This window comes from Halichondria panicea, chromosome 2 (genome assembly GCF_963675165.1).
Source record: "Halichondria panicea chromosome 2, odHalPani1.1, whole genome shotgun sequence".
NCBI lineage: Eukaryota > Metazoa > Porifera > Demospongiae > Suberitida > Halichondriidae > Halichondria > Halichondria panicea.
Genome location: NC_087378.1, coordinates 7,518,923 through 7,545,669, shown reverse-complemented (window position 1 = coordinate 7,545,669; position 26,747 = coordinate 7,518,923). Strand labels below are relative to the sequence as shown.

Below are 26,747 nucleotides of genomic sequence, written 5' to 3'. Positions count from 1 at the left end.
CTGCCCCGCCTACATGTCCATCGTGATTGGAATAGGGGCGGGGCTGGCTGGTCATCCTTAGATACCCACCATGTGCAAGCTGTTGTTAATTTTATAATAAATGTGGGAGAAGACACCATCATGGCAGAAGAAAAGTTCCAAGTTACTTCAGAGGTAAGTAGGATATACCTGTCCTAAAGATCAGAAATCTAGCACTTGCATAGTTGTGGAGTGTTTCAACGTTGTATGCACGCAACCTTTAATATTGTATGCTTTGCAGGAGGTGGATAAAATAAGCAAGGCACTCAAAGACGATGAATTTAGGAAACTGTTTTTCGACTACGCTAAAGAAATTAGTGACCCAGAGAACAAGCAGGTGAGGGGTAATAATGCCCTGTTGTGTGTGTATCGTATACGGTACGGGTAGCTAGCTGCATAGCTGGCTACATAATTACAAGTAATAGAGTGCATTTTATGATAAGTCTCCTATTGCATATACACTATAAACTAAAAGGGCCTTGCCACTTGTTCTACGCCCCTCACAGAAATATGAGGAGGAGCTGATAGAGCTGGAGAAGATGCGTGGAGTGGATATGAAGTTTCTCAAGCCAACTGTAAGATAGACATTCTGTTTCAAGTGTTACATAGTATTCTTTCAGCCTGGCCCAACAAAATCTATACCATTATATAGGTATACATTTATAATAATGTACATGATTGTTTATTAAAATCAGGTCACTTTTTGTAACGCAGGCAGGCTAAATTATTCATAGCGTGTGTCTGTGTTAGCAGGCCACCTCTTTATAACTACAGCCACTGTTGGTCTGCCCACTGATGATCATTATGACAGGTTGCACACTGTATGTATGTACTCTCCACAACAGCCTGGATACGTCTTGAAGTTGTACATTCTGCCTGAGGGTGAACAGAAGCTGTTTGTGAACATGTGCATGTCCGATGCCGTTGATCCTTCAGTGGCTGAACGTATCAGGGGCAGTAATGGAAAGATTGGGGAAAGTTGGAACATTCCGTATTCTCTCACACCGCCCAGGGACGACCATGACAAAGGTGCTGTTAGCGTTATAATTTTAACATAATTATTATGAATAAATCCATTAATTAGTAGCACAATTGTACCTTTTCTACACGGCATTTAGCTAGTCTCACCCCTCCCCCACACCCGTATAAATATGGAGCCTTTGAGTGTGACATTATTTTTTCTTTGCAGAAAAGAGCAAGTGCACAGTTGTTGATGCCATATTTCATCCGGACACTTACAATAGAGCTCAACAGGTAAGAGTGTTGTCAAAATTGAGAAATCTTACATGTATAAGCTTTGTTTGGTAGTAAACATCATTACGTTTTATGTAATATGTTTTGTTTTTGTTATTTTCTTCAGAGTGCTCGTTTCAAGCAGCTACTTGTGGATACTGCCTTAGAAGGAATTGAGGAGAATTTCAAGATAAAAGTGGATCGAAAACGGATGAAAAATCTCAAAATGTCCTACAAAGGAATAGCCTCCTCATCTGTTTTAAGAGTACCTAAAGAAGAGGTAATTTAACTCAACACTGTATAGTATGTTTCGAAGTAGCCAAGCTTCTGCTGCTACTTACTTGTAAGCCCTTGCTTACATATTCACCAGGAAATTGGAAAGAAATTATGTTATAGGCCAGTGTGTACTGTGGAATTCTCATCTCTCACTTTTTCCTCGACAGGTAAAAAATCGGCCTCAGACTGTGGACCTGGGTGGCCTACCATTGAATGTGCCCTACCCTCCCCTCAAAGATGTTGCCAATAAAGCTAAACCTCCCTCCAAAGAGAAGAAGCTCAAACCACCCTCAGAGCCTCGCTATACTATTGTGTACAGTGGAGAGTTCACAATGCAAGACTTTACCAATGACAGGGAATCATCACGAGTCAAGAGACCGGAGAGGATGCTGGTAACTGTTGAGCTGCCTAGAGTGGGGTCTGCCAGTGCTGTGGACTTGGATATCTTTGAGAAGAGGTTGACACTGGAGTGTGCTAGTCCCCCCTACAAACTTGATGTATCCTGATGTGTAAATTTAGCCTCATTTCTAGGCCTGACTTAGATTATTATGTCTTAACTACTCTGTATCGTGAAATTCAGAATATCCTACAAATCTAAATGTGTTTTTGTTCCTTAGTTTTCTCACCAGCTTGCTCTCAGTTATCCTGTCGACAGCGATAAAGGCACAGCCAAATTTGACAAAGCCAAGCAAGCTCTGACAGTCACTCTTCATGTCCTCCCACCACCACCAGTGGAAGGACCCTCTATCCCACAGAGACAGCTCGTCAATGAGCTGGAACCGACTGAGACCGATCAGAATGGAGAAGAAGAGTCACATGTCAACCCTGAAATCCAAAATCAAAATGGGCTACATTCAGGTGCTAACTCAACTGATGCAGACGAATATACCCATGAGAATGGACAAGAGTCGAGTGCCCCCTCTGTGCTGGAAGACTTGGTATCCACTGGGGAGTGGTCCTGTCCTCCCTTTAGCTATCGGCAGGATGAGTGTAGTGTCACCTTTGTACTGCACACCCCCAATGTGAAGGAAAACTCGTTTGTGGCCAACTTTGACCAACGCTTTGTGAGTTCCTGTGATTGTTTTGACTACCACAATAATTATATTCCATTGTACTTGGTGTGTGGGGGGGAGGGGCATTTAAAGAAGGGCACCTATAGGGTCACTTTATCCCACTTGAAATGCGTAGTACCACCCCCAATGGCCATAATTATGTAGGTGGTTTCACCTCCCTAATCCTAATGCAACATTTGAGATAATAAATTCTACTAACAGTGTATGCGTGTGTGTTTAGAGGCGATATTCAATTCAAACTCCCTACAGGCACATCTGACGTACAGAGGGGCCTCAGGCAAGAGCTACTCCTTCTATGTGTGTTTTAGTGAGAAGTGCTTGTTGGAGAGTGATGACTGTGTGGTGGATGTGTCTGATGACAATGTTGTAGTATTGCTCACTAAAGATGGCAAAGGACTCTGGGACAAGTTTGAAGCTGGACTCAACATCAGCCAAACTAAGGTGGGCTGGAATTGCACCACCGTAATAGTAATAATTTAATTATCAGCTGCACAAGAGCCCTAGTCTGATAGATAATGATGTACTGTAAAAATATCGTGGTTTTAGCCAATGCCTACATACTTTTCATACGTATGTTGATACGAGGAAGCTGTAATATAAATTATTATGTTAATTTTATCAACTTTCAGGAGAAGCTGTTTCTGACTGAGTCCAATGTGGAGAGTGCTATTGAGGAGATGGAAAGTTTCCCAGATCCTTGGGTAAGTGTTTTATGAATGATGTACATAATTATGTACAGTATATTATAATAAAACTTGTGTTTTGATCGATACAGGCTAACAAGAGTGGCTTATCTGAGTCTGCACAAGTCAAGATTGTCTCACAAAGCGATTCTCACTTGAATATTGAAATTGTTGACCAAAAAACACAAGCTATTTCTATTGAAGCAACTTTCCCGGCAAAACATTCCAAGGAAACTACTCAAGCGAGTAATTCAGAGGACAATCCCGATACTAAGGGAGCTGAAAATTCCGAAATCCAAGACCCACCTCAAACAGAAGTTATCCCCACTGAATTGTCTTCTGTAACAAAAGAAAGTTTGGAGGGAGATACTCAAGAAAGTAACGAACACAAAACTGAAATCACGCTAGCTAAAAGCTCTAAACTTAATGACTGTACGAATTCGACTGATGCACCTGAAACAGCTGCAACAGTCAGTACAGAAACAGCAACTGCTGAACCAATGGATGGTGGTAGTTTTGTGAAGATGGAGGCTGATGGTTCCATGTTTGTACGAGCAGATAGTGACTATGTTGAGAGCAGGGAGAAAGGAAGAATGGAGTTTGGGAAAGAGACTACCAAACCACCAGGGATGCAGTTTAGTAACAAGTTAATGTTCTCATTGGACTAGAATTTTATTATCGCATAAATTATTGTATCACTGTATTATTTCTGTAATGCTTATTTAAAGACAATAAAAATGAAAGTTTGTGCACATGATGATGAAAATAATGACGAAAATAATGACTGTAAAAAAATTAATTAAATCCATTTTTTGTTGATATTGTACATGTACGATTGTTTGTTAACAGTCATTGGGTTGTAAGTTCCTGGTCCCGGCTGATCCATTCTGTCTGTACCAAATGGTATCCATCTACTGGTAGTGGACTTGAACACAGACCCAGACACAAGCTTTTTCTCTGTAGGAGGGAGAGATAGGGAGAAAATGAACTTCAAAGTAGAGTGTAAAGCTAAATTGTCATGGTGAAGATAATGACTTGTAAAATAATGTATGCAATGTGCATGACATTGTAGCTAAAGCTTAATTAACTATAGGAATACTGTACTAGAATTTAGGCAAACTTTTACATAAGGACACTGCTGACTAGACAAGTCATTCTAGTATGATCAAGATACTTACCATGTGGTCCAGGTATGTGGCTCTGAGTCTCATAGTGTCCTGGTCCAGGGAGAGGGGGAAGTGGAGGGAGAGGCATGGCCGGGGCTGATATACACAGGTAGTGCTTCTGGCGATAGTATGGGAGTGGCTTGGGAGGACCAGACTTTGAGGTGTCACCAACTTCATTTAAAACCGGCGTATAGTCAGCAGGACCTGGACCCTGTGGAAAAATAAAACCTTAGGTCATGCAACTTTGGAAACTAATGCAATAAAAAAGGCCTCTTAACAATTTAAAAAATACATTCTGAGGGAGATTTTGAGGCCTATTAAATTTACAGTGAGATTTGCTTATAGGGTGATCATAGTATGTAATGAAAACCATGAAGGAGGCACTTACTTTCGTGATTTTCCCGAGAGCATCTCTATTGGACTTTGAGTTGAAGACTGACTTGTGTGCACATGAAGAGGGGTGGAGGGCATTGTCCTGTACTGTGTACTGACAAGGGCCCGGATTGTCAACAGCTGTGGAGGGTACAATCTCTCGTTTGGTTCTGCAGAGAAATCAGAGTGTGTATTTGTCAATGTAGCCACTCGGAATAACCTTACTTTGATTTGAAAACCGACTCAGCAGTTTTTCCATTGTTAACTCCAGATAAATTATACGTATTTGGGGCAGGTGAAGTATTGAGTCCATCATTGTCTGCTTGCTTCACGGCTATGGGAAGCTTGAAATTGCTACTGGCACCAGTTTTATTGAAATCAACACGATTCTCTACTGGACGAGGATCATAAGAACCAGGTCCAAGCATCTTCTTCCTGGCAGATCTGAATCTGTAAGACTAAAACAAAAAAATAAACAGATAGCGTTTAATTGCTTAAAATACTCTAGGACTTACTTTGGATGCAAATCCACCTGTTCCTTTTTTGGAGAATGAAGAACTCTGTGTCTCAAACGTGTTACTGTTAGCTTCATATTTTCCTGGACCCGGGTTCTCATTCTGAACCCAAAAAAGTGATTGATTTTGTATGATTGATTGTTATGTACTTACGATATCAATGTCCGTTGAAAATCTGGCTGCCTGAGAATTGAAACCTTTCCTCTCTGTAGTGGCAAAGAAGTACGTCTGATACCGACTTGGAATTGATGCATTGGTCGATTGTGCCGTGGTGCCGTAACCTGCATATTATAAATGTAAGTTTGCATACGGAATGAAATTACGCGCTCACTTTTACTTCTGGCCAGTGGTCGAAGGGACTTGAATGTTTTAGGTTTTTGAAGTGATGGGTTTCTGTCAATAGTGGAGCATCTTTCTACACTGACTTGCATTGAAATTGGTGACAGAGACGTCATATTCTTGGTAGAGGATAAATCTTGATAATGGCTACTCCATTGTTCCCATGACAACTTCCCATGTGACATACACGTGAGAAATTTTATTACCCAGTCATCTTTGGTTTGTGATCGTCAAGTACAGTGTTTCTTCAGTGATTTAGGGCCCCATCTCTTCATCATGGCTGACGGAGTAGCGGACGGAGGAGCAGCGAGGGATATGGGCGGCGTGGAGGGTCCAGAAGCGATGTACGTCAAATTGATCGCCAGCGACGGCCATGAGTTTATTATGAAGAGAGAACATGCACTCACATCTGGTACTATCAAGGCTATGCTCAGTGGACCAGGTGACTATAAGTATATAAGGCTTTATATATATACAATGGTGAAAAATACCGTCCGTAGAATTAATACATTATTCCAAATAAAGCCCTGTAGGTGTGTTTCGTCTGCATTCCCAAATCGCCCATTTCATTGTTATCAGTGGGTTTATTTTGGATAGACTTTTCATTCGCATATTTTTCTCCTTATCGCAGGTCAGTTTTCAGAAAATGAAACCAACGAAGTGAAGTTTAGAGAGATTCCGTAAGTAAACACATCAGTACATCTAAAGGATTCACTTTTAAGTGCTAGTACGATAATCTGTACCTGTTTATCGTGATGTCGCCCCATTTCACCTCTAACAGTTTATCTTTGTGGTTATGTTAAGGTGATTTTTGCTCTTGAAAATGACAATTTTGTCATTGTTATTAATTTTGTTAATTGTAGGGGTCTTATTATTCTATGAAGGTCCCATGTTCTCATTGTTATTTAATTTTTGTTAAATGTGGGGTCTTGTTGCTCTATGTAGGTCCCATGTTCTGTCCAAGGTGTGCCAATACTTCACCTACAAGGTCCGCTACACTAACAGTAGTACTGAGATTCCAGAGTTTACCATTTCGAGAGAGATTGCCCTCGAACTACTCATGGCTGCTAACTTCCTCGATTGCTGATCGTACAATCACTCGATCCCCAACACATCAAACTTTCTGACTGACTGCTGTTATGTGCATTTAGCTATAATTATTGTTAGCTGTTTCATTTGTGTTGTTTGCACTTTTATGCCCAATGGTTCAGGGTAGCTATTTATTAGTGAGTTTTGTATTCGAAGTGTGTATTCGAAGTGTCTTTACTTCCCACAGCACTTGTTTATGCAATTGCAATGCATTTTAATTAATGAGAACTCTGTTAATAATGAATTATTGTGCAGAAAAAAGTTTTAATTAAAGTAAGCATAAAAAATGAATAAATAATTAATGCTATAATTTTATATCTACCACTTGTTTTCTTTGAGGTGTGTGAGGTTGGATTTCGATATCACACCGTGTGTTTGTGTGTATGTCCCACCAGCAAATCTTGATGGGCCTCCTCTTGACCCTATCTTGTTCTTAGAGGACGTGGGTCGAGCTGCCGGTATCTGTGGAATGCATTAAGTATGAGAGGTTACACAAGAGTCGGTAAGAGGTTACGCACACACACGTGTAATGTGACATGACTGTAAACAAACAACAAAGATCACTTCAATCTTAAGGCACATATAACACTAATTGCATTCTTCAGCTCATATAAAACTTACGATTCTGGCACTTGTGATCATGAGCTGGTCATCATGATTGGGCTCCTGGGTCCGAGTAGCAGCACCCTGTCTGCTATGCGTTTTCCCAACTTGGCTCCTAATGGCAGTCGGACGCTTGACTGATCTTGAAAATTGGTTCTTCATTGGGTCTTGCTTTGAAGTGGCCCCTAAGCTTCCCCTTCGACCTTGATGATAAAGAGCTGATCCCTGTTTAACCATCGTCCCTTTACGGAGCTGGGGCTGGTGTTGTGGAGTGCTAGCATAAGGAGACTTCTGTATGTGTGGGTGAATGCTTGTGTCAATTAATTAATGTACTGGTGTACAAATGTGATACATAATTATACATGTACATAAACTTCATAAGAGTCTAAACTACAATAATAAAATATTTGACTATAATTATTATTATAATTTAGCTTACTTAGATACACTGATATGTGTAATGCATCCACTGTATACACCATCATTGCCAAGGGATCTCTGCTGATCACATCATGCAGGTAGGTGTGTACAGCTAGGTTACATTACGACAATACAATACGTAGGTGACTATTTCAATTTTCCCAACCATCATAATTAGCGTGTACAGTGTACCTGAGGATTTGCCTTGAGTTTTGCTCGAGAGGATTGCTTTATTCTGAGGAGGTCTGTGTCTGACACAGTGGTGAGTGGTGGGTCAGTGACGTCCCTTCGTGTTGATAAGAAAGGCTCTTCCTTCAACTCCACATCTTCAACCTCTTCAACTTCACATGTCTTCTGTCTAGCGTCTATCAGATCACGTCTCTTCTGTACTATACTCTGTAGGAAAACAGTCAGTGAAATAAGTAGCTATAGTGTACAATACATGTGTGTATAAACAGTGACGTATGAAGACCTACATACGTACCTCATACAACTTGTCTCTGTATTCTTCAATTGAGAGCTGTGTATTGTCATCCAGATAAGGGACTACATTGTAGTCTAGCCCTGGCTCTTCTTTGGGGTTGTGGAACCTGTGTAAGGCATTAATTGCTCTCTTTATGATGATAATTACACAAATAGTAATTAGGCATACACCTTAATGAACATGTACATGTATGTGCTATGGCATGTACTCAACCCTATACATGTCGCTAGTACAGAGTAGGCGTATAAATTACCATACCTTAAAACATAGGGGTGTGTCAGTGCTCCTTGAGCAGAGAGCCTTTTGTCTGGATTGAACTGAAGCAGTTTCCCTACCAAATCTAGACAATCATCAGTAGCTGTTGGCAAGCAGTCCACCAGCGATATACGACGCCTGTATTATAAGACCCAAAAAATAAACATGAACACTATAAAACAGATGCACCAGTGATATACGATGCCTGTATAAGACCCTAAAAATTAACTAAATTAACATGCACATTAATTTGCGGGCACTAAAAACTACAAAACAGGTGCAATTTATACTCGTGAAGAAAATGTGAAACACTCCAAGCTCATTAAAACTAACTGGTAGATACACAGCACAGAGAGAGAGAGCATTTCTACTCAAACGACTGTACATGTGCTCACTTTCTGAGAAGCCTGTCCAGTACTGACTGGGCGTAGGGTGCTTTGATGCTCTCCACATCTGTTCTGTTTGGAGTTGGCACCACAGCTAGGACCTTGTCTATCTGATTAAACGTTGATGTTCCCGGGAACAGAGCTTTCCCTATAACAATAGAAAAAAATTAAAACATTAAAATTACTAATTACTGTTGTCCTTACCGATAATCAACTCAGCAAGGATGCATCCTAAAGACCACAAGTCGACTCCTTTAGTGTATTTCACTGATCCTAGGAGGATTTCTGGAGCTCTGTACCATCTAGTGGCAACGTAGTCGGTCATGGCTGGATTGAAAGTGCAGTCATTGTCTCCAGGCAAATCAACAAGCGATCGTGCCAGCCCAAAATCAGCTAATTTGATGAAACATTCGGAATTGAGAAGGACGTTGCTTGGCTGCAAAAATACACACATGTAAAAGTAAAACAGCTTCTATAAATCAGATGTGTTACCTTCAGATCTCTGTGAATGCAGTTCCCAGAATGAAGATACTTCATAACTTTGAAAAGCTATAATTATAAATACAACACAATGATAATAATTTACTGTGTATCATTGTCACTTCTTACCTGGTACATGATGTATTGCACGTGAACTGGTTGGAGGATTTTGGCTTTGATAACAGCATGCAAATCAGTGTCCATAAACTCAAAGACCAAGTAGATATCTTGATCATTACGTGCTCTGATCACATTCAGTAGTTGAATCACATTCTCATGAGATGAAAATTCCTATAAAAGAATGAGTAAAAAAATCTTAATACAGATCATTTTTTTGTTATTATTTCCTCACGTACCTGTAAGAACATGATCTCTCTGTAGGTTCGCTGTGCATCGGTGGGATTTGTGAAGGCATCAAAGATTTTCTTTAATGCCACAATCTCTCCACTCTTTCGATCAACACTCTTCCATACAATGCCATAGGCCTGAAAAACCAACCAGATTACATAATAAAAATTATTATAATATAAAATTATTATAATTAATTGCTTAGCTGAGTGATTCTTACCCCTTTTCCAATTCTCCTTTTGATGTCATATTTTGAAGTGATGTGATCTTCTATATCACAACTCATTGCTGTTGTCTTTCTGGTGGTCTCTCTGATGCCAATTAATTAATTAATGCACCTCAAAAACAGTAGCATGTTGTTGTACAGTGTTTACACGCCCACGCGTTGCCTGGCAACAACTTAAGGGAAAGCCCCTGAATGCACAGTTTACTGTGTAATGACATTCATAATCAATTGGATTTTAATGAGATTCACATATGGGCGTCTGCCCAGAAGCGTCAGGAATCTGACAGCAACCCTTTGATGTCACCACACACGGTTGCTTTAGACATAGACACGGAACACTGGCTGTTTATGGTATTGTCTAGTCAAGATAGGCTTCTGGGTCTGGCTGCAAACCACCTCCACCATGCTCATTAGAAAAATGCACCTAAATGCAAGGGCTCATGCAAATGAAACTGCTCTAGCCAGCTAGAATCTGGCTCTTAGTATCAACAGGTGTGTTTGGTTTAGACAATAAATGATCAGTGATAGGCTTATCAAAATCCCAGACAGAGCTAAATAGCCCTAATTATTCACGCATGACGTCTACTGATAGATGATCGTCTAGCCTGTGTCATGGAATTGCAATGACAGTAGCCAGCTAGCTAGAGCTAAAGTGACAGACTAGTACAGTATAGTAAGACACTCTACTCTGCTGTTTAGATAGCTAATAACTCAAGCAAGCATCCAAGAGGACAGAGAATAGTGAGAGCATAAAGTAAGAATGATAATTAATTTCCATGTGATAATATCTCACTTGCACTAGCACTGTACTGAGAGATCATTTATAATAATAGCTATAACTTTATAGACTGTATTGTATGATCTGCATTACTGCAGTACTGTTGTTGCTGGGTTCTCACTGACAGTAATGAGTAAACTGTGGTTGTTAGCTAGCTATCATGCTATGCAATGTGCAGAGTCCTGGCCTGTGTTTAATACAGAGCAGAGAATGCAAATTCCCTAGATCCATTGTTATTCGTAAATAAGGTGCCTCGATCCATCACGAAATTGTCCTGTTTATTAACAATTAACAATAATAATCAGAGTGGCTAGCCCCAGAACTAAACCACGATTAGTAATGTATATGTTTCTCTTTGTATGGGAGTGTTTGTTGATCTTGTTGCAATCCATCATCTTTGTGTCAAAGACCCATTTAAGACTCCCCATGAATAAAGGGACACACCCCACCCTTTCATCTCTGTTTTCCCTTTCAAAATACGAGTATATAATATCCTGAGTGAAATTTAGAGAGAGGGCGTATTAATGTTATACGTCGTGCGTCCATTTAGTTTGAGGATCGAGTTAATACTAGACTGTTCGACTAACCACTTGAAATAGCTAGTAAACCCACTTCAAGACGAAATCTTTGGCTAGTACGGTAAGTCGAAAGTTAATTATCAACAATTGAAATATGATCCTACCTCAGTAAAGAGATCGAAAGATTGTCCAAGTGTTTCATGCTCTCGTTTGTTCCTTTCCCAAAAATTACCACTATCCAGTGTTCCGTTGTAGAATAGTTTCTGTATACTTTTGTTTATCGATAAATACAGCAATTTTTTTATCTTGGGAGTTAATATGATGTTTCCTGCAGGTGACCATCATTATTCCCTCAAGTACTGAGTGAGTGTACTCCCCTTCTCTGCGTATCAAAGATGTCCAGCGGGGGTGGATCTGGGTCAGCCCCTAGCACTCCCATTTCAACCACTCTTCCTCCCATTTCGCCCATTGGCCCTTACATGCAACAACCTACCGCAGGAGCAACTTTAAGGTATATAATTATAGATAGCTATCTCTTGTAAGTAGCTAACATTGCACTGTAGACTATACAGTTTGTTGCAGACCCCAAAGTCAGTACAAATACAAGTTCTGCTATTATTGCTTGCTCTTCCAGAAAAGATCTTTAATCTCACAGTCTAATCAATAATTATGTTTTGAACCTGGATGGGGTCAACACTGTCTACATGACCCTAGGCTAAACAATGCTCACACCCACACTCAGTTGGTCCTATTGAAAAGACAAACATTTTAAAGTCCCGAAACCGTCATCAACAATATTCATGCCCTGTATCGCCCAGGACGAAGCTTGCTGAAGAGATAACGATGACTGTTTGGGAGTTTGCCTCTAAAAGTTTCAGTATCACTGTTCTGCTCTCTCCAACACATTCCATCTCCATAGTTTGCAAATTGTTAGCGATGTGTGTCTGAAAGCATTAGGCCCGCTAGGTGCAACATTGTCACTGTTCCTATGGTCACAAGTTAGACAACTGCTACATACTTTAGCTGCTCTGCTAAATTTTTTACTCTCTCTATTCGGTTGTCTAGGCTACCTGGATGTACAAGTCATAACTAAATTTTAAGTAAAGTACGTATTCATGCAAATTTCTTGTTAGCATTTATATGGTACAATCGGATACAAGTGCTTAATTAAGTATTAAATTTTTATTATACGAACCTCTAGTATTGTAATGTTATCTGATGCCTTATATTTACTTTGTAGAATCCACACTGTTACAGTATTATATCAAGTTGAGCTTCCTTATACAGTCTAGCGTTCTAGTCGATCTATAGCCTAGTAGCTCTTGTGATAATAGAAATCGGCCCTATCCAAATTAATCTTATACAAAACCACAGACACACGTACAACAAAAGTGGGAGGCCAGGTGTTATATTGTCGTCTGTCTTCATAGCAACAAGGGATTTTGTTGGCAGTTAATAAAATGTATGCATTATGCAGGTACCCTCTATATGCCACTGTTCAAGGTGGACCTCTTGTCTACTCTCCGGCTATGTTTGGGAACATAGGGATGTCATGGAGACCACTAGGTGGGTGTTCTTGTAACTGCATGCCAGGTGTATCGTGTGATACACGTACAGCTGCCAGATATTGTGGGGTCCAAATGCGTAGGTACTAGGTAGAGGTTAAAGTACAATTGTTATTGTATATAGGGCACCATTCACCACTTGATGATTTGCCTTTGAAATGCAGTGTCTTGTAATAACAGCAGTGTACGTGTGTTATACACACTCTGGCATACAGTCAATATTAATGTAATCATGTAAAATGGTATGTGTTCTGTGTACATCATAGCGAGGGCTTGCTTCCAGTTGCCTTGGCTACTTCCAGTATTCTAATTTTCTAATTAAATTGTTTATACCGGCCATAAAGTAGGTGAAGTAATGTGCTCGTTATCAACCCTGCAATGCAATTAATACATTCATAGGTGAAATTAATGAATTTAATTCTTAAAGTATTCCACTTGTGTGGATCGACTTTTGACTTTCTCTCTCTCTTTAAATTGTTTGTAGAGTCTCTAATAGACAATGTTTGGGCAACTGTGACAACAAGTACAAGTATGCGTGCACAGGTGTTGACTATACCTCGTACATATGCCAGTCTCTTGATTGTGTGTGCTTAGTCTGTCTGGTTGGAGTGTTGTCTGGGCTCTAGACGCAATATGCGCTAACATCACTGCATGCAATTTGTACCTACGTGCATTGGTGCCCAATTCAATTCTATATAGGATGGTTTTGTAATGTGGTGGGAAATGGTATCGACACCTTTAGTTTGATGTACCACTTCAGAACAAAATGTAGCAAGTATACAGCTTGTTTTGTCACTCTGGGATAATTGAAGTGTATGTGGTGCAGTCCACACTGGCAATGTGTTTAATACTCAATATGGTAGCAATGAAACTACTGCCATTCTTGCACTACCTACGTGTGAGTATTTGTCTTTTATTACCCCCCTCCCCCCCCCCCCCCCCGGTATAGGTCAAGTCTCTACAGCTGGTCCTTCAGTCAACACCTCCAGCCCTCTACTGAGCGCCTCCCCTCTCTCACAAGTCCCACCAGGGCTACTCTATCCCATGCTCCCAATGACGAAACTCAAGGGGGGGGCAGACAGTATTAAGAAATCGACAGGTGCGTTTTTGTTGTGGTTACTTAGCTCCTCTGCTGTGTATTGCCTTAGGGAAGTTTGTTTACAAAGCCAGTTTAGATTTTGAGCAAAAGTGTTGGTTTTTGAGACTTGTGTAAGAAGCATGCACCTTCGATCAGCATCTGTTATTATAGAGTGCATGGCGGTAGAAGATGGTGGGAGGTTGGTTTTACTAATCGACTTAGTCATTATGACTTATTCTGGCCTGAAAACTAACAAGATGTGATTGCTCAATCTTAGGGTAACTTATCCATCGAGTAGTGCCAGGGTTTTCTGATTGCTGAAATTGCAACTGAAATGAGAGATTTTTCATAACTATAGTAACTACAGTGGGTGGGTAAAGTTACTTATGGTACAAAGTTTCACCGTCCCACTTGTTTGTGTGACTCTGAACAAACTGCACAGTGATTATAATTATATCGTAATCACCTACACAATCTACGTTTCATTTTAATAATTATTGTCAATTAGCTAATTAAGTTTATTTATCAATAATTGTTGAAAAATCTAGAAAATAGATTAATTGTGTGTATTTCATCAAGGTGAAAGTTTTCTCGTTAATTGCTTCTCTTAAAATTCAATTTTATTTTCCCCTTCAATAGATATTGGCGAGACAGGCAAGAGAATGATAGAATATTCTCATTACGAACCTGATGTCAAACGACCTCGATTATCGGAGAGTGTCCCGCTCACCCCTAGCTTCACGTCATCACCCTCCTCACACCCCAGCACGCCCCCACATACACACATCTCCTCTGACCAATGGAGCGGCCAGATGCAACGATCGCCTGTAATCAAATTCATCTCATACCCAGCAGGTATGTAATAATAGTAGACTACATAAAATACGATGTATACACATATGTACGTAGATCGTGTAATGTTTCTACTTGTGTATCGGCCTGCTAGTAATTATCACGATAAGATTAACAATTTGTTTTGGTTGCATTTCAAGTCTAAACTATCCTTTATTATCCTATGAAATGTCAAATGAGCATCAGCTATTTGTACATTGCTCCCTATACATAACCTCCCCTCAAAACCCCATTCTAGCTTTACAGTTATTAATAGCAACTGCTTCAGTGAATCCACTGTATACTAGAACAGGTTTCAATACTATTGTACACAAAAGAATCTTTGTTATTCATGAATATGGATTCATTCAAATGAATAAGTTAACACAGATTTATCCCTTTGTGTTTTGCAGGTCAGTCTGTCATCCTTTCCTCTAATGCATCCAGTACTCGCACTTCGACCCCTCAAACCATTGTACTACCCATTACCTCGCTACCGAAAGCTGTAGTACCGTACAGTCTGTCATCACCGCAAGTACTACCACGCCGCATGGTCGAGTCTTCGCTTAGTAGCGAGCCGGGTTTGGTAGCTACGAGCAAAACCTCCCCGCATATAGCAGCGACCAATCAGATCCCTCCTCCGCTGTTACCTGACAAACTGCATTTAGTCCTGTTTAGATGTCTCGGTAATATATCAGATTCTGTACTTAATCACCCCAACATCACCGTTTCTAATCAACTGCACGATCTCTGCAAGCAGTCTCTTAACGGCATGCACGATTCTCTGTCGCCTGAAAGCGTCTGTTATCTGGTCATCTGCTATCTCAATTCTCTTCGGCCGGGGGAGGCTATAAACGTTGAGAACCTCCGTACTATGATCCACTATGCACAAGCAGGAGAGGCGGAGTGGATCCAGTATAACAAAAAGCATAGGAAGATGTCAGAATCAACGTATGTGCAATCTCAGCTGATGCATCTCTCTCGAATGGTCGTCTACCCCACACAGGGCAAAGTTCAAATCCGGACATCTCACCACAACTTGACAGACGGACTGATTCATGTTTTATACCACTTACAGTACAGTAGCACAAATCTACCTGATTATGTGGTCGCCATGGCATTGCATACTTCAGCTACCGTTGACTTTTGCGTACTCATGATCGAACCTCTACAAGTATTGAGACTCAGAGAAGCGGAGCTAGCAGCTAGTTTTGACTCGAAACGGAAAAGACAGCAAATCAAATCGAAGCAAGTGTCCCTTCCCCAAAGACCACCCTCGCTTAAAATTAGCCCCTCGAATGAATTTTTGTCGGCTGTGCGACGGTTTGAAAGGAATTTGAAGGATGTCGTACAGATCCCGTTCTACTGCCCTGAAACGAAAGATCAACAATCGACTAGATTAATGTCAGCATCGATAGCTGAATCACTTGTTCCTGCATCTTCGTATGTCATCGAGCATAAGCCCAGTGGGCCTTTTCAAGAGCAGTACAATATGGCTGTGATTTTACTCCAAAAAATTCTATCCAGTTTCAACTCTGAAACGAAAATAGAACACTTCAAAAATGTTGATTTTCGAGTCCTTTGTCCTCCAGATGCAAGCTTCAATTCTCAAACAGTTTCCGAAGTCTTCAAAAGTGGACTAGTTGAATATTTAGAAGACCTGTCTCTGAACAAAGCCAGCGGTTCCCCCAGCAACCATAACTCGAGCTCTCGTACAAACTCTGATTACGAAACTGAAAGCAGACGACGAGTGGTGTGTTGTAACATGTCTCAAGAAGCACCGCAGTTTCAGGGTCTTATCAACGATGTGCAAAACAACAGAGAGACTCTGTATTTAGTCGTTGTCGAAAACGCTCATTTAACTACGAAAATTGCAAGCAAATTTTTTCCATCGGCCGGTAAATCAATATCATCGGAATTATCCGAAACTTCTTCCGTCCCGATTTCAGATTCACTGTCGCTATTGAGTAACACAACAAATTGTATCATTCTCAACGTTTCTTCTCATCCGTACTCCCTTCAAACTAGCAGCTGTCTGATCCCACCAACGACCAATCAGATTCACTGGCTACCGAGCAAGTCGCCTACAAGTGACGGAGAGACGAATGGTCAGTTCTGCTCCCTTCACACGTTTCAGAGGGCGCACGATAATTCAGGGAAGGAAGATGCTGAGTTGGGAGTGGCCTTCAAAGAGGACGTGTGTTTTGAGGAGATGTTTTACAAGTCAGCTGCAAGACTCAATGAAAGGTAAGAGTACGTATATGATTATTATGCATGTGCCAATGAAGACACAAAATGATCATGACCTACGTACCTATAATTATTATGTTGATTGTGTGCATATAATATATAATATTATGCGTGACTGTATGTACAATGTGTATTGTGGATTGCCTGGGGTATTTTAGCTTTGAGGGAATTAAGACTTTAAATTACCTTTTTTCTTGGCTATGTTTTGTGCAATTGACACTGACAAGCATCTAACAATTAAACTTGTGTTCTCAAATTTAAGGCTACAAGCAATTAAAAAATTTCTTTTTTAATGTAATATTATTATGCATTTCTGCAGCTCTGCCTCATCTACTAGCTTGACTTCACTTCGAGCACAGCAGCTGTTGGATCAATACATTGCCTGTCTACTAGCAGTCGTGAATCAAGCCCCACCCACTTCCTGTGCCTCCCCTCTACCGGAGACACTGTCCCTCATCACACAGCTGGTCAACGGCCCCATGCTCAACAGACGAGGCCAAGGGAGCATGTTGCTCATCAGGTCAGCCTCCTCCCATCGTACAGTACAACACTTGCAGTATCAATCACTGTCTGTGTGTATAATGGTACCTTATTTCAAGACACTTTAGCTTTAAACTCGACTGGAATATCGATAGCTAAAACGGGGGAGGGGGGGTTTACTGTTTGCTCATCAGCTCAGTACTCACTCTTTTAGAACTGACATATCTCAAACCCAACAATCCTGTACGTCCATTTATAGACCAATTGTCGTCTATCATACGATACCTTAATACACGTGTACATACAGCTGTACGTACATGTATATAGGTCATTGTGTGTGTGTGTGTGTGTGTGTGTGTGTGTGGAACACCACTACAAGACACCTAAACCTTAAACTCGACTGCAATTACCTGTAGCTATGTTTTTCTTAACGGGGGTGGGCAGTTGCTGTTTGCCTAATAACACGTATAATTTTAATTCCTATTATGGACTAGATAATTACTAAAGAGCATGTAACTCTCTCTTGTTTAATGTGCTTTGTCTGGTAGACACTTAATCCAAACAAAAACTTTGTTTCACCTAATGGCTATAATTATGTGTGCAGCATAAACGGCCTTACATAACAACATGCCAGTTACAGCTGCTTAAGTGTACTGTTCTGAAATGGGTACCAATAGATTTGGCTTCAGTCATTAACCTCTAATCATGTTAGGAAAACCTTGGGGTACCTTTAAGTGGTTCCAGTGGGTTCCAGCTCTTTCCCTCATATATGTTTAGCTAATTCTATTTACTGGCAACAATGGACCATCGGGCATGAATACACGACCTGTTATTGTTGTTTTGGTCAACAACACACCAGCCATTGCACTCTGACTAATTAGCTATGTACCTCGGTATGCCCTGAGGTCTGCTTAATGATGTGGCTAGACAATGAACGGTGTGCTAACCAAAAAGCATTTGAACATGTGCTTCTAGTTTAATTTGTAGTCTTGGGTGTTGTCCGCGGATATGTGTAGGTACAGAATAACAGAATAGTGGGGTAAAATATTAATGGTGGCTGGTATTTTTATAATAATGTTTTATGTGTTTGGATTGTGATTCAGTAATTCTCGATGTACATTACGTTGTAGACCTGTATAAGCAGTGTGATGCCGCCAGCACGTGCTGTGACTGTCTTGGGCCAATAATATTGATTTATAGCTAGGACAAATTCAATTTTTATTACGATTGTGCAGAATTGTGCTTTGATGTACTGAGTACTGGATCTCTTTGGGTATTATACAATTAATGTATACGTAAGTCACGCTTTTTGATGTTCTCCGTATAGGTCACATGACTCAGACACGGGTCATCAGTTCTACCTATCTCTAAAAAGAGTGAGAAATTCTCTTGGACTGCAATTTCGATTCGAGGTCATATTTGACAACGGATCTCATCTTCTGTCAGTCTCTGATCACTTTGCTCAACGGATCCCTCAGAAGGGGCGTGGTCAAGACGGTCATGTGACTTGCTACAGAGATCTTGAGGGAGTACCGTGCATCGTAGTGCTGGCAGGTCAGGCTAGAGCTGGACTCACATTCCCGAGGTAAGAGATGTGAATTGTTACCTCGGGGGGGGGGGGGGGCAAGTAGATCTGTAGACACTCATTAAAATAATTATGCCCTAATTTTTCCAGTCTGTGTAAGTCTGTCTAGCTTACTTGGTTTGAACGCATGATTGTACACCATTATACTCTCTGCATGCATTTTAACCACCACTCCCCTATGTAGCTAGCTTTGACCCAGAGGAGGTCCGACATGCGTGCATGAATCACTACAAGTTCAGTGCATTGTGGCCAAGCATTATCACGTGACCGCAATGACATCAATGCACTGAACTTGTAGTGATTCGTGCACGCATGTCGGACCTCCTCTGGCTTTGATCATTTTCTACATTCTAGTGCCATTCTTCTTTTTTTTTTATGTGTGTGAGGTTAATTGTGGTGGCCTGTGTATTGTCTGAGGGAAGCCTGCCACAATGGTTGCTATTCACAACTGACTAAGTGGCTCAACCACAATTCTGATTGTCATTCAAGCTCTGTTTTTGCGACCCTTGAAAAGCACTTAGATAGAAGTATATAGAATGATGTCAAAGTAAACGATACTCCTAAGTTTAATCGGTTCTCATGCTTGCAAATTTCAGGAAATTGGCTTTTGAGATTAAAAATGGGGCTTGATTTCTGCATAACAATTAAACACTCGACTATTATTCCACACATGTTCTATGTGCTTTTTTAACCCCCAGGTCATTGAGATGGGTGGATCTACGGCTCTGTTACCCCCTCACCCCCTTCCACCGAGCCACTTATGAGTACGACCTCAGTCTACTCAATGGCTACTACACTCCTCTGAGAAAGAGCTCTGTCAGAATCGGAAGAGAAGACAAAGACGAGGTCAGTACGTGTGTACTGTTATAGAACCTCGTTCCCACGCCACGCCCACTCCTTATTACTTGTTCGGTCGACTGTATAGGAGGCTAATAAAAGTCTAGAGTTCAGCCCTGGAAGTTATGTGGTCAATTATGGCTTCATTTCATTCGTGATTTATGTGGTTGACAAGTATGCCTAGGACTTCTACAGGAAAATGCTGACTTTTAGTTGGTTGAAGCTTATCACCTCGCAAGCATATAGATAGAAGCGCTTTTTAACAAGGAATCCAATGGTATATACATTTTGAATTTCAGTGAAGTTGGGCAATTATTATTATGAAGGTCAAACTCAACATAAATGGAATTTAGTGATGCTTACTATAATAGGGATCTGTGTACAATGACTTCAAGCATATATAATTTTACGTAGTACTACTGACAAGAGTTAATTTGTAAAACGTACGTAGTTGCCTAGTAATAAAAGTGCATGGAGAAGATCTAAGAGCGCTAATTGTAGATGACTTGTGGCGCATAGATACGACTCCAAATTAATGGTATCTGCATGTACTGTTTATTACAAGGCAGACAGTTTAGGGCATCAAAATACCACTGGTGTGTTGATCATGTTCTTAATAATGTTAAGCCGATAAACAACATAATTCAAATCACAATTATGCCCATGTATGTATAAGAAGTGGGATCAGTAATGTATCTGCACTAAAATATAATAATTGAGTGTGTACATAATTGTGTGCAGTGTCCCTTCACTGGGACTGCATAGACACAGCACTCCTTTACACTAGCCCACACAAGCTGCCCGGTAATTTGATTAATGCAATGAGGTAGACATTACATCCGGGAGAGTTTAATAGAGATTGTGTGTACACACACACACACACACACACACACACACACACACACACACACACACACACACACACACACACACCCACACACACACACACACACACACACACCCACCCACACACACACCCACACACACACACACACACACACACACACACACACACACACACACACACACACACACACACATGCACGTAAGAGAAAGACATGCAATTTAATTGCTACAAGCTCCTTTTATGCATGTCATAAAATTAAAATAAACTTTTTTTCCCCTCTTAATTATTGCAGCCAATGAAGACTGAAGAGACAGACTCAGTGTTTAACACCACCCCCTCCCCTCAGACCCCACCCAATGGCCCCGCCCACCAGACAAGCAGTTCCTCGAGCAGCCGCAAAAGCAGTTTCTGTGAAGAAACCAAACAAACAACGAAAGGAGAAGGCCGTGTCATCAGCTGGCGGCCTGGGGCTACTAGGACTAGTAGTGTGAGCTCGACTGAGTCCCATGCCAGTACCGGGAATATCGAACATCCCAGTCCAAGTTCACAAGAGTGTGGGTTGAATAGTACTGGAACTGTAACGGTCACTATTGATCCACCGAGTGATGAGAACCACTTTTATTCCAGTACCGATTCCAGTACCGATTTTTCCAAGAGCCCATTCACGGTACCGCCAGTTGACGAGGACATGGAATTGCACGGGGATACTGCAGACTTGGATTCTGATTCCGATGAAGAAGAGGGAGACGAGGAAATGAATCACAATAAAGTGTGCCTGCTATCAAGGTAGGCGTGAATAGTGATAATTATCATAGTCAACTACACAGTAATGTACACTCCTTCAATGATGTGCCCAGACTTTTTAGCTATTTCAAATCCTCAAAAAACTAAAGTCAACACAAATTTGCCCACCATGTGGTAAGCTAGGCCTTCTCCATTCATTCAGTTTGCTCAACTAATGTATGCCTCTTTTGTGGCTCAAACGTAAATGATTTATTATGTACTTGTTATTATTCTTTCAGCCAATAATTATACTGCAGTGTGTGCTATAATTATCGGGGAAAAAGTGAACATTGTATGTATTTCCTTCCCCCATAGGCCGTACTACCATGTGTGGTCGAGTCAGAACCCCCAGCAGCACCTACTCCTACCCCCAGCTCAGGGGGTCACATGGTCTGGGGGGTACAAGAGAACCCCCCTCTTCGACCCTGACCCTCACAACCAGAGTCTACACTATCTAAGGTGGAGTAAGCCCTCCAGTAGTCATGACAGGTCTCACCTGGACGCAGTCGGCAAGCAAACTACTCAAGGGGCAGTCAAGAGGTTTCTACTGTCAGGACCACCACAGGTACATACAGTTGAGGGTGTTGAGGGAGTACGTATACAGCTGAGGGGGCTGAGGGGGTACATTACAGTTGAGGGGGTACGTATACAGCTGAGGGGGCTGAGGGGGTACATTACAGCTGAGAGGGTACGTATACAGCTGAGGGTGCTGAGGGGGTACATATACAGCTGAGGGGTACGTATACAGCTGAGGGGGTACGTATACAGTTGAGGGGGTACGTATACAGTTGAGGGGGTACGTATACAGTTGAGGGGGTACGTATACAGCTGAGGGGGTACGTATACAGTTGAGGGGGTACGTTATACAGCTAAGGGGATACGTTATACAGCTGAGGGGGGCTAGTAGCTATTCTCTCGTACATTGATCAAATAGTTATTTTTCAACATTACCGGTTTATGGTTTAGTTAAGTAAGAATGCCGACATCATTTTAATGAATGATCGTCTATGTACTATTTCCATCCCATTAGTCGTCTATGTACTATTTCCATCCCGTTAGGTTGGCAAGACAGGTGCTTGGCACATGTTGATTCGTCTCCTACACGATCACCTGCGATCTTCAAAGGGAGTCACTATAGAAACAGGAACGCCTGTGGACAGCATCTTCCTTCAAGACACACCCTCCGACCACTCGACCACGCACAACATGGAGCACAGCAAGATAGTTACACTCGAGTACTTAACCAGCCATCTCTGTAATGGAGTAGACTCCAAAGATGTACAATGCCCCTCGTCTGTCACCATGGCTTCACAGTCCACCACCAAGACGCCAGCTGTCATCACTGTAAGCACCTCCCCTTATATGGCATACGATGTGTCACATTCCTGTACCAAATGTTCTCAACTGAAAGCCAGCCACGGCTCTGAGGTACTAACTTCCAAGTTCCCCGTAAAAGAAGGCTCCTTCATTACGCTTAAGTGGCAAATACCATCTTCACAAGCCAAACACTGTACGGTTGTGAATGATGGAGAGAGAAAGTATCTCTACTTGCTCAAATTGCCCCATATTAACTGGAACAAGGACATTAAGTTGAAAGTTCGGTCACCTGTGTTTATTCCAACTCTGGGCCGTGACACGACTGGACTGTTCAACCTTGGCCATGCCGGCTACGAGAACCTGCAAGTACTGGTGACTGTGGAGAGCCAGTTCAAGAAATATTGCAGAGCTTGGCCTAACCTGGTCATCATGGCTGTACCTGATAAGGAGGCAATGGGATTAGGTATGTTCCCTAGCGTTAAATAGAGCATCTTTGAATGGCCATAACTTTGGTTCCGTTGGTCCAATAACATTAATTTGATGATTTTTTGAAAGCTTAGAGAGATGCTTTTCAGATGATGTGTTAAAAATCAAATGTGTATTTTCGGCCTGTTTTTGACAAAATAGCGTATGTAATGTACTCTGAACAGACACCTACCTACCTACCTACGTAAACACTCTTATTTAGCACATAATTATTCGGTTACAGTTAAATAGCTACGTAGCTAGCTGTATATTTATTGTACCTTTATATTATTTTTTCTTAGGGGCCACCTATCACATCATCAAGAGTTTTGCCCAGCACAACTATCAGCTGAACAGCCAACACGATAACTCATCCCACACCACGTGGCCAATGGTGACCATCATGAGCGACAACATTGTCATGTGGAAAAGAATCGCAGAAACAAAGTAAGTGTGTGCTGTGATGATCATGTACAATCAAGAGTTACTTACAATGTATACTATGATTATAATGGAGAAATTTGGCGAGTGTTAAGGTACCAAATTTAAGACCGCCAAATTTAAGTTTCCCGGTGGAAGTAACGTTAATGCTGTAGTAGCATCGCCTGAGACGCCAAGTCGGTTCAAATTACTCATTCGCAAAAATTAATGTTCCAGTCATACGGTACTATCGATTGTTTTAGTGGATTTTGGGCAGTCCTAGCTAGAGATTTCTGATCTAAACATATCTCTTTGAGTTGCAGAAAAAGTTTTGCCTAGTTGAAAAGAGTTGCCAAAATGCCGCTATACAATGTATTTTAGCATGTAGTCCACTCTCAGGATCGGTATTAAGCCCCACCAGAAGTTTTACAAGTTTGTCAGCTGTACAAGTTGAGGGTCTTCTCTTATAGCCATTATTTTGTTGATTTTTTAATCAATGTCCAAACTTAATTGTCTCTCTCCACCCACAGGAGTGAGAACTTCAACATGTCTGAGGTGCTACTAACCTTAGAGAGATCTACAGACTGTCTACAGTACGCTGCCATCGGTGTTCTCACTTGGAGTGAAGATGTCACCAAATCAAATAATCTCTCGGACTTTGACCTCTGTCACGATTTCATCATGATCAATTTAAGTCGAACAGCAGAGATTGGATACAATCAATTCTCTTTCAACTCTGCAGCTGTCGGCTTTAACCTAGCCTTGCGTGAAGCTGGATTGCAAACAAAACTGTGCAAAGAAGTGGCGATTGTTAAAAAGCATATACTAACTGGGGGCAACAAGTATCCTCTGCACTCAAGCGTGTCTAGTCTTGTTTCGGACATTGATCGAGTGGTGATCTCTCTCCACCATGATTCGTCCTCGCATCTGCCTCACCCGGGTCCCTATCTCATGGAGCACTACCTCCTTCACAAGAGTCAGTCTCTCTTCCCACACGCCTTGACTCCTTCTCATCCTGTGCTGGTTATCGACAATTACGTAACCCTCGGCCCAAAGACGCACGTAACCATGGTAAAGTCGGATCGTTTGGCGGAGAACTCGGGAGTAGAACAAAAGATTACGTCGTGCGATGCGAGTGTACAATTTGGAGGGTTGCTTTTGTATCTCTGCGAAGGCCGCTTGAGAAGTGAGCATATCAGCAATCTCAGTTTCGTCCCCGGGGCATGTCTGTGTATTGTGACTAGAGACTGTAAGACGTTGGTACAAGAAGTAGCAAGGTTGGATCTCGAAGAGAAGTGGAAGTTTCGCTTGAGAGACGAGTATCAAACTGCATGCTCGGACAAAATGAACCCATTGTTCTTTTTCATTGGACGTTACGAAGGTTAATCACATCAGTTAGCTGTGTTTCACATGTATTATCAGCCATTCAAATCACCATTAATTCATCTTATAGGCACCCACATTTAGTCATGTAAGTTTATCCAGATATACAGGTTCTTTGCTTATTTTTTCCCCATTTTTATTTTATCTCTGGTATTGAACCACCATAATATACGTGTGCCTTTTTGATTTTCTTTTTATCACTTTTGACTGATTAAAAACAATACAAATTAATATCAGGAAATTCTTCGTAATAAATAATAATTTTATAACTATTTCCTTGTGCATGCATGTGGGTAGGTAAATGCATGACAGTATTCTCTACCTCATCAATTATGAGAGGTGCTGAATGTGCTGTAGATTAGCCCCACCCCTTTTTCCTCAGATCAACTCCTTTGCAGCTTTATATAATTAACAATGCTGTATATAAAATTAATTAAATGAACAACATTACTTTAACACTATAAATCAATTAGAGTTAACAATCAATTTAGAGAGGTACATGTAAAGACAGAAAAAGTGTTATAACACTGTGAAAAGTTAGTTAGTTCTACTTTGGCTGTGTTTCAGAGTCTGTGATGTACCTAATGTAGACTGCATCCTTCTGTTTCTCTTCACCCTCCACGCACTGCACAGGAGAAGAAGCAATGGCAATCATACCGCCCTCTTTGTTGAAAGCCAGAGACGAGATATCAGCAGGATAGCGATGAAACTGACAAAGTCGCTTCTTGTTAAAGGGATCCCAAATATTCACGAAACCATCTGAACCTCCAGTGGCAAAAGTATTGTGGGCTCCATGAAAGGCGATTGCATTGACAGGATAGATATTCTCAACGCTGTTTTGCTTGAGACGATGGCATTTGAAGGCGTACTTTTTCTTCTGTATTTCAGGGTCGGTATCCAAGTACTCCACCGCCACTCTGCCTTCGATAGAGCTCAACACATACCCTTGCATGTTGGGGAAACACTGGATGCAACGGGTTTGGTATTTGAGACTAGAAGCTCTTCGCTGCTCAGCAAATTGCATGTTCTTCAAATCCCAGATAAGCACTCTCCGGTTCGACGTTCCCACGACGATTCGATCTCCACACAGAGACATAGTGTACACCGATTCTCCGTTTTGATCGTACATACCAACATTGTGATTTGTTCGTGGGTCCCAAAGCTTAACGGTTTTGTCCCAGGAGCCAGTAATCACAAGGCCAAGCTCTTGACAGAATTGAACGCAGCGTATGGCATCAAGATGAGAGCCTATAACACTCTCGGTCTGAGACGCGAAATCGTACATTTTCAATGTTCGATCAAGTCCTCCACTAAACGATTTTGAGGGATCATAGAAGCAGCAGTCGAGCACGGCATACTGGTGCGTGTACTTGTGTTGTAGATTGTTCTGTGAGATGTTGTAGAGGCCCACACTGTTGTCCCATGAAGATACGAGCAGCTGTGACGAGTTAGCCACAGGACTGAAAGATACTCTTGTAATTCCATCTGAAGGTGGCTGGTTTAATTCAAATTCAACTTTTTGAGGCATAATTAACTCTGTACTAGATGCTGTAACTGTCTTTTTGTCCAGAAAGTTTCAAATTGCTTGCCTCGTGTGATTCTATTTAACACACACCAATCAACACTGGATAAGCCTTTACATGT

At 41.3% G+C, this 26,747-nt stretch overlaps 6 protein-coding genes across 7 annotated transcripts; 3 read left to right on the top strand and 3 right to left on the bottom strand.

The window, feature by feature from the left end:
• The first annotated feature begins 16 nt into the window (after nt 1-16).
• On the top strand, nt 17-4,091 carry LOC135331608 (protein kintoun-like). The gene is made up of 11 exons (XM_064526831.1): nt 17-153; nt 260-355; nt 525-593; nt 864-1,047; nt 1,208-1,272; nt 1,379-1,531; nt 1,695-2,024; nt 2,157-2,591; nt 2,850-3,041; nt 3,230-3,301; nt 3,376-4,091. Exons 1-11 carry the CDS (start codon nt 121-123, stop codon nt 3,949-3,951), a joined length of 2,205 nt encoding a protein of 734 aa, XP_064382901.1. The 5' UTR covers nt 17-120; the 3' UTR covers nt 3,952-4,091.
• On the bottom strand, nt 3,987-5,860 carry LOC135331613 (O(6)-methylguanine-induced apoptosis 2-like). The gene is made up of 7 exons (XM_064526837.1): nt 5,668-5,860; nt 5,490-5,617; nt 5,337-5,438; nt 5,047-5,279; nt 4,838-4,991; nt 4,462-4,660; nt 3,987-4,240 (listed from the first exon to the last, which is right to left on the bottom strand). The coding sequence occupies exons 1-7, from the start codon at nt 5,858-5,860 to the stop codon at nt 4,083-4,085; spliced, it is 1,167 nt and encodes a 388-aa protein (XP_064382907.1). The 3' UTR covers nt 3,987-4,082.
• A 91-nt stretch (nt 5,861-5,951) lies between these two features.
• LOC135331618 (elongin-C-like) lies at nt 5,952-7,008 on the top strand. The gene is made up of 3 exons (XM_064526843.1): nt 5,952-6,117; nt 6,307-6,355; nt 6,621-7,008. The coding sequence occupies exons 1-3, from the start codon at nt 5,952-5,954 to the stop codon at nt 6,760-6,762; spliced, it is 357 nt and encodes a 118-aa protein (XP_064382913.1). The 3' UTR covers nt 6,763-7,008.
• Nucleotides 6,996-10,124, bottom strand: LOC135331609 (extracellular signal-regulated kinase 2-like). Its single transcript, XM_064526832.1, has 11 exons — nt 9,961-10,124; nt 9,749-9,877; nt 9,522-9,683; nt 9,405-9,461; nt 9,117-9,348; nt 8,922-9,060; nt 8,530-8,664; nt 8,272-8,377; nt 7,980-8,183; nt 7,386-7,658; nt 6,996-7,226 (listed from the first exon to the last, which is right to left on the bottom strand). Exons 1-11 carry the CDS (start codon nt 10,024-10,026, stop codon nt 7,083-7,085), a joined length of 1,647 nt encoding a protein of 548 aa, XP_064382902.1. The 5' UTR covers nt 10,027-10,124; the 3' UTR covers nt 6,996-7,082.
• Nucleotides 10,125-10,356: 232 nt separating this feature from the next.
• LOC135331652 (GREB1-like protein) lies at nt 10,357-26,684 on the top strand. 2 transcript variants are annotated; one of them, XM_064526877.1, is made up of 14 exons: nt 10,357-10,720; nt 11,597-11,773; nt 12,740-12,828; nt 13,777-13,926; nt 14,545-14,760; nt 15,150-16,983; nt 17,306-17,506; nt 18,794-19,051; nt 19,750-19,897; nt 21,028-21,521; nt 21,834-22,083; nt 22,578-23,298; nt 23,603-23,747; nt 24,251-26,684. In XM_064526877.1, the coding sequence occupies exons 2-14, from the start codon at nt 11,658-11,660 to the stop codon at nt 25,104-25,106; spliced, it is 5,478 nt and encodes a 1,825-aa protein (XP_064382947.1). In that variant the 5' UTR covers nt 10,357-10,720; nt 11,597-11,657; the 3' UTR covers nt 25,107-26,684. The 2 variants fall into 2 exon arrangements, with proteins under 2 accessions (XP_064382947.1, XP_064382948.1); XM_064526878.1 differs by lacking the exon at nt 10,357-10,720 and adding an exon at nt 11,226-11,383.
• Nucleotides 25,555-26,631, bottom strand: LOC135331656 (mitotic checkpoint protein BUB3-like). Its single transcript, XM_064526881.1, has one exon. The coding sequence runs from the start codon at nt 26,629-26,631 to the stop codon at nt 25,651-25,653; it is 981 nt and encodes a 326-aa protein (XP_064382951.1). The 3' UTR covers nt 25,555-25,650.
• Nucleotides 26,685-26,747: the final 63 nt, after the last annotated feature.

What these genes read in the sequence shown, in the direction of transcription:
- LOC135331652 (XM_064526877.1), top strand. Translation starts at nt 11,658, where the DNA reads ATGTCCAGCGGGGGTGGATCTGGGTCAGCCCCTAGCACTCCCATTTCA. An exon ending in CAGTATTAAGAAATCGACAG is followed by an intron (nt 13,927 to 14,544) that starts GTGCGTTTTTGT and finishes CCCCTTCAATAG; the next exon opens with ATATTGGCGAGACAGGCAAG. An exon ending in ATTCATCTCATACCCAGCAG is followed by an intron (nt 14,761 to 15,149) that starts GTATGTAATAAT and finishes TGTGTTTTGCAG; the next exon opens with GTCAGTCTGTCATCCTTTCC.
- LOC135331613 (XM_064526837.1), bottom strand. Translation starts at nt 5,860, where the DNA reads ATGTCACATGGGAAGTTGTCATGGGAACAATGGAGTAGCCATTATCAA. An exon ending in GAGTCGGTTTTCAAATCAAA is followed by an intron (nt 4,992 to 5,046) that starts GTAAGGTTATTC and finishes ATTTCTCTGCAG; the next exon opens with AACCAAACGAGAGATTGTAC. An exon ending in CCACATACCTGGACCACATG is followed by an intron (nt 4,241 to 4,461) that starts GTAAGTATCTTG and finishes TCCCTCCTACAG; the next exon opens with AGAAAAAGCTTGTGTCTGGG.
- LOC135331609 (XM_064526832.1), bottom strand. Translation starts at nt 10,026, where the DNA reads ATGAGTTGTGATATAGAAGATCACATCACTTCAAAATATGACATCAAA. An exon ending in CTGGACAGGCTTCTCAGAAA is followed by an intron (nt 8,665 to 8,921) that starts GTGAGCACATGT and finishes CTTATAATACAG; the next exon opens with GCGTCGTATATCGCTGGTGG. An exon ending in TGATCACAAGTGCCAGAATC is followed by an intron (nt 7,227 to 7,385) that starts GTAAGTTTTATA and finishes TGCATTCCACAG; the next exon opens with ATACCGGCAGCTCGACCCAC.
- LOC135331656 (XM_064526881.1), bottom strand. Translation starts at nt 26,631, where the DNA reads ATGCCTCAAAAAGTTGAATTTGAATTAAACCAGCCACCTTCAGATGGA.
- LOC135331608 (XM_064526831.1), top strand. Translation starts at nt 121, where the DNA reads ATGGCAGAAGAAAAGTTCCAAGTTACTTCAGAG. An exon ending in AGTTCCAAGTTACTTCAGAG is followed by an intron (nt 154 to 259) that starts GTAAGTAGGATA and finishes TATGCTTTGCAG; the next exon opens with GAGGTGGATAAAATAAGCAA. An exon ending in CCAACTTTGACCAACGCTTT is followed by an intron (nt 2,592 to 2,849) that starts GTGAGTTCCTGT and finishes AACTCCCTACAG; the next exon opens with GCACATCTGACGTACAGAGG.
- LOC135331618 (XM_064526843.1), top strand. Translation starts at nt 5,952, where the DNA reads ATGGCTGACGGAGTAGCGGACGGAGGAGCAGCGAGGGATATGGGCGGC. An exon ending in GGCTATGCTCAGTGGACCAG is followed by an intron (nt 6,118 to 6,306) that starts GTGACTATAAGT and finishes TCCTTATCGCAG; the next exon opens with GTCAGTTTTCAGAAAATGAA. An exon ending in GTGAAGTTTAGAGAGATTCC is followed by an intron (nt 6,356 to 6,620) that starts GTAAGTAAACAC and finishes TGCTCTATGTAG; the next exon opens with GTCCCATGTTCTGTCCAAGG.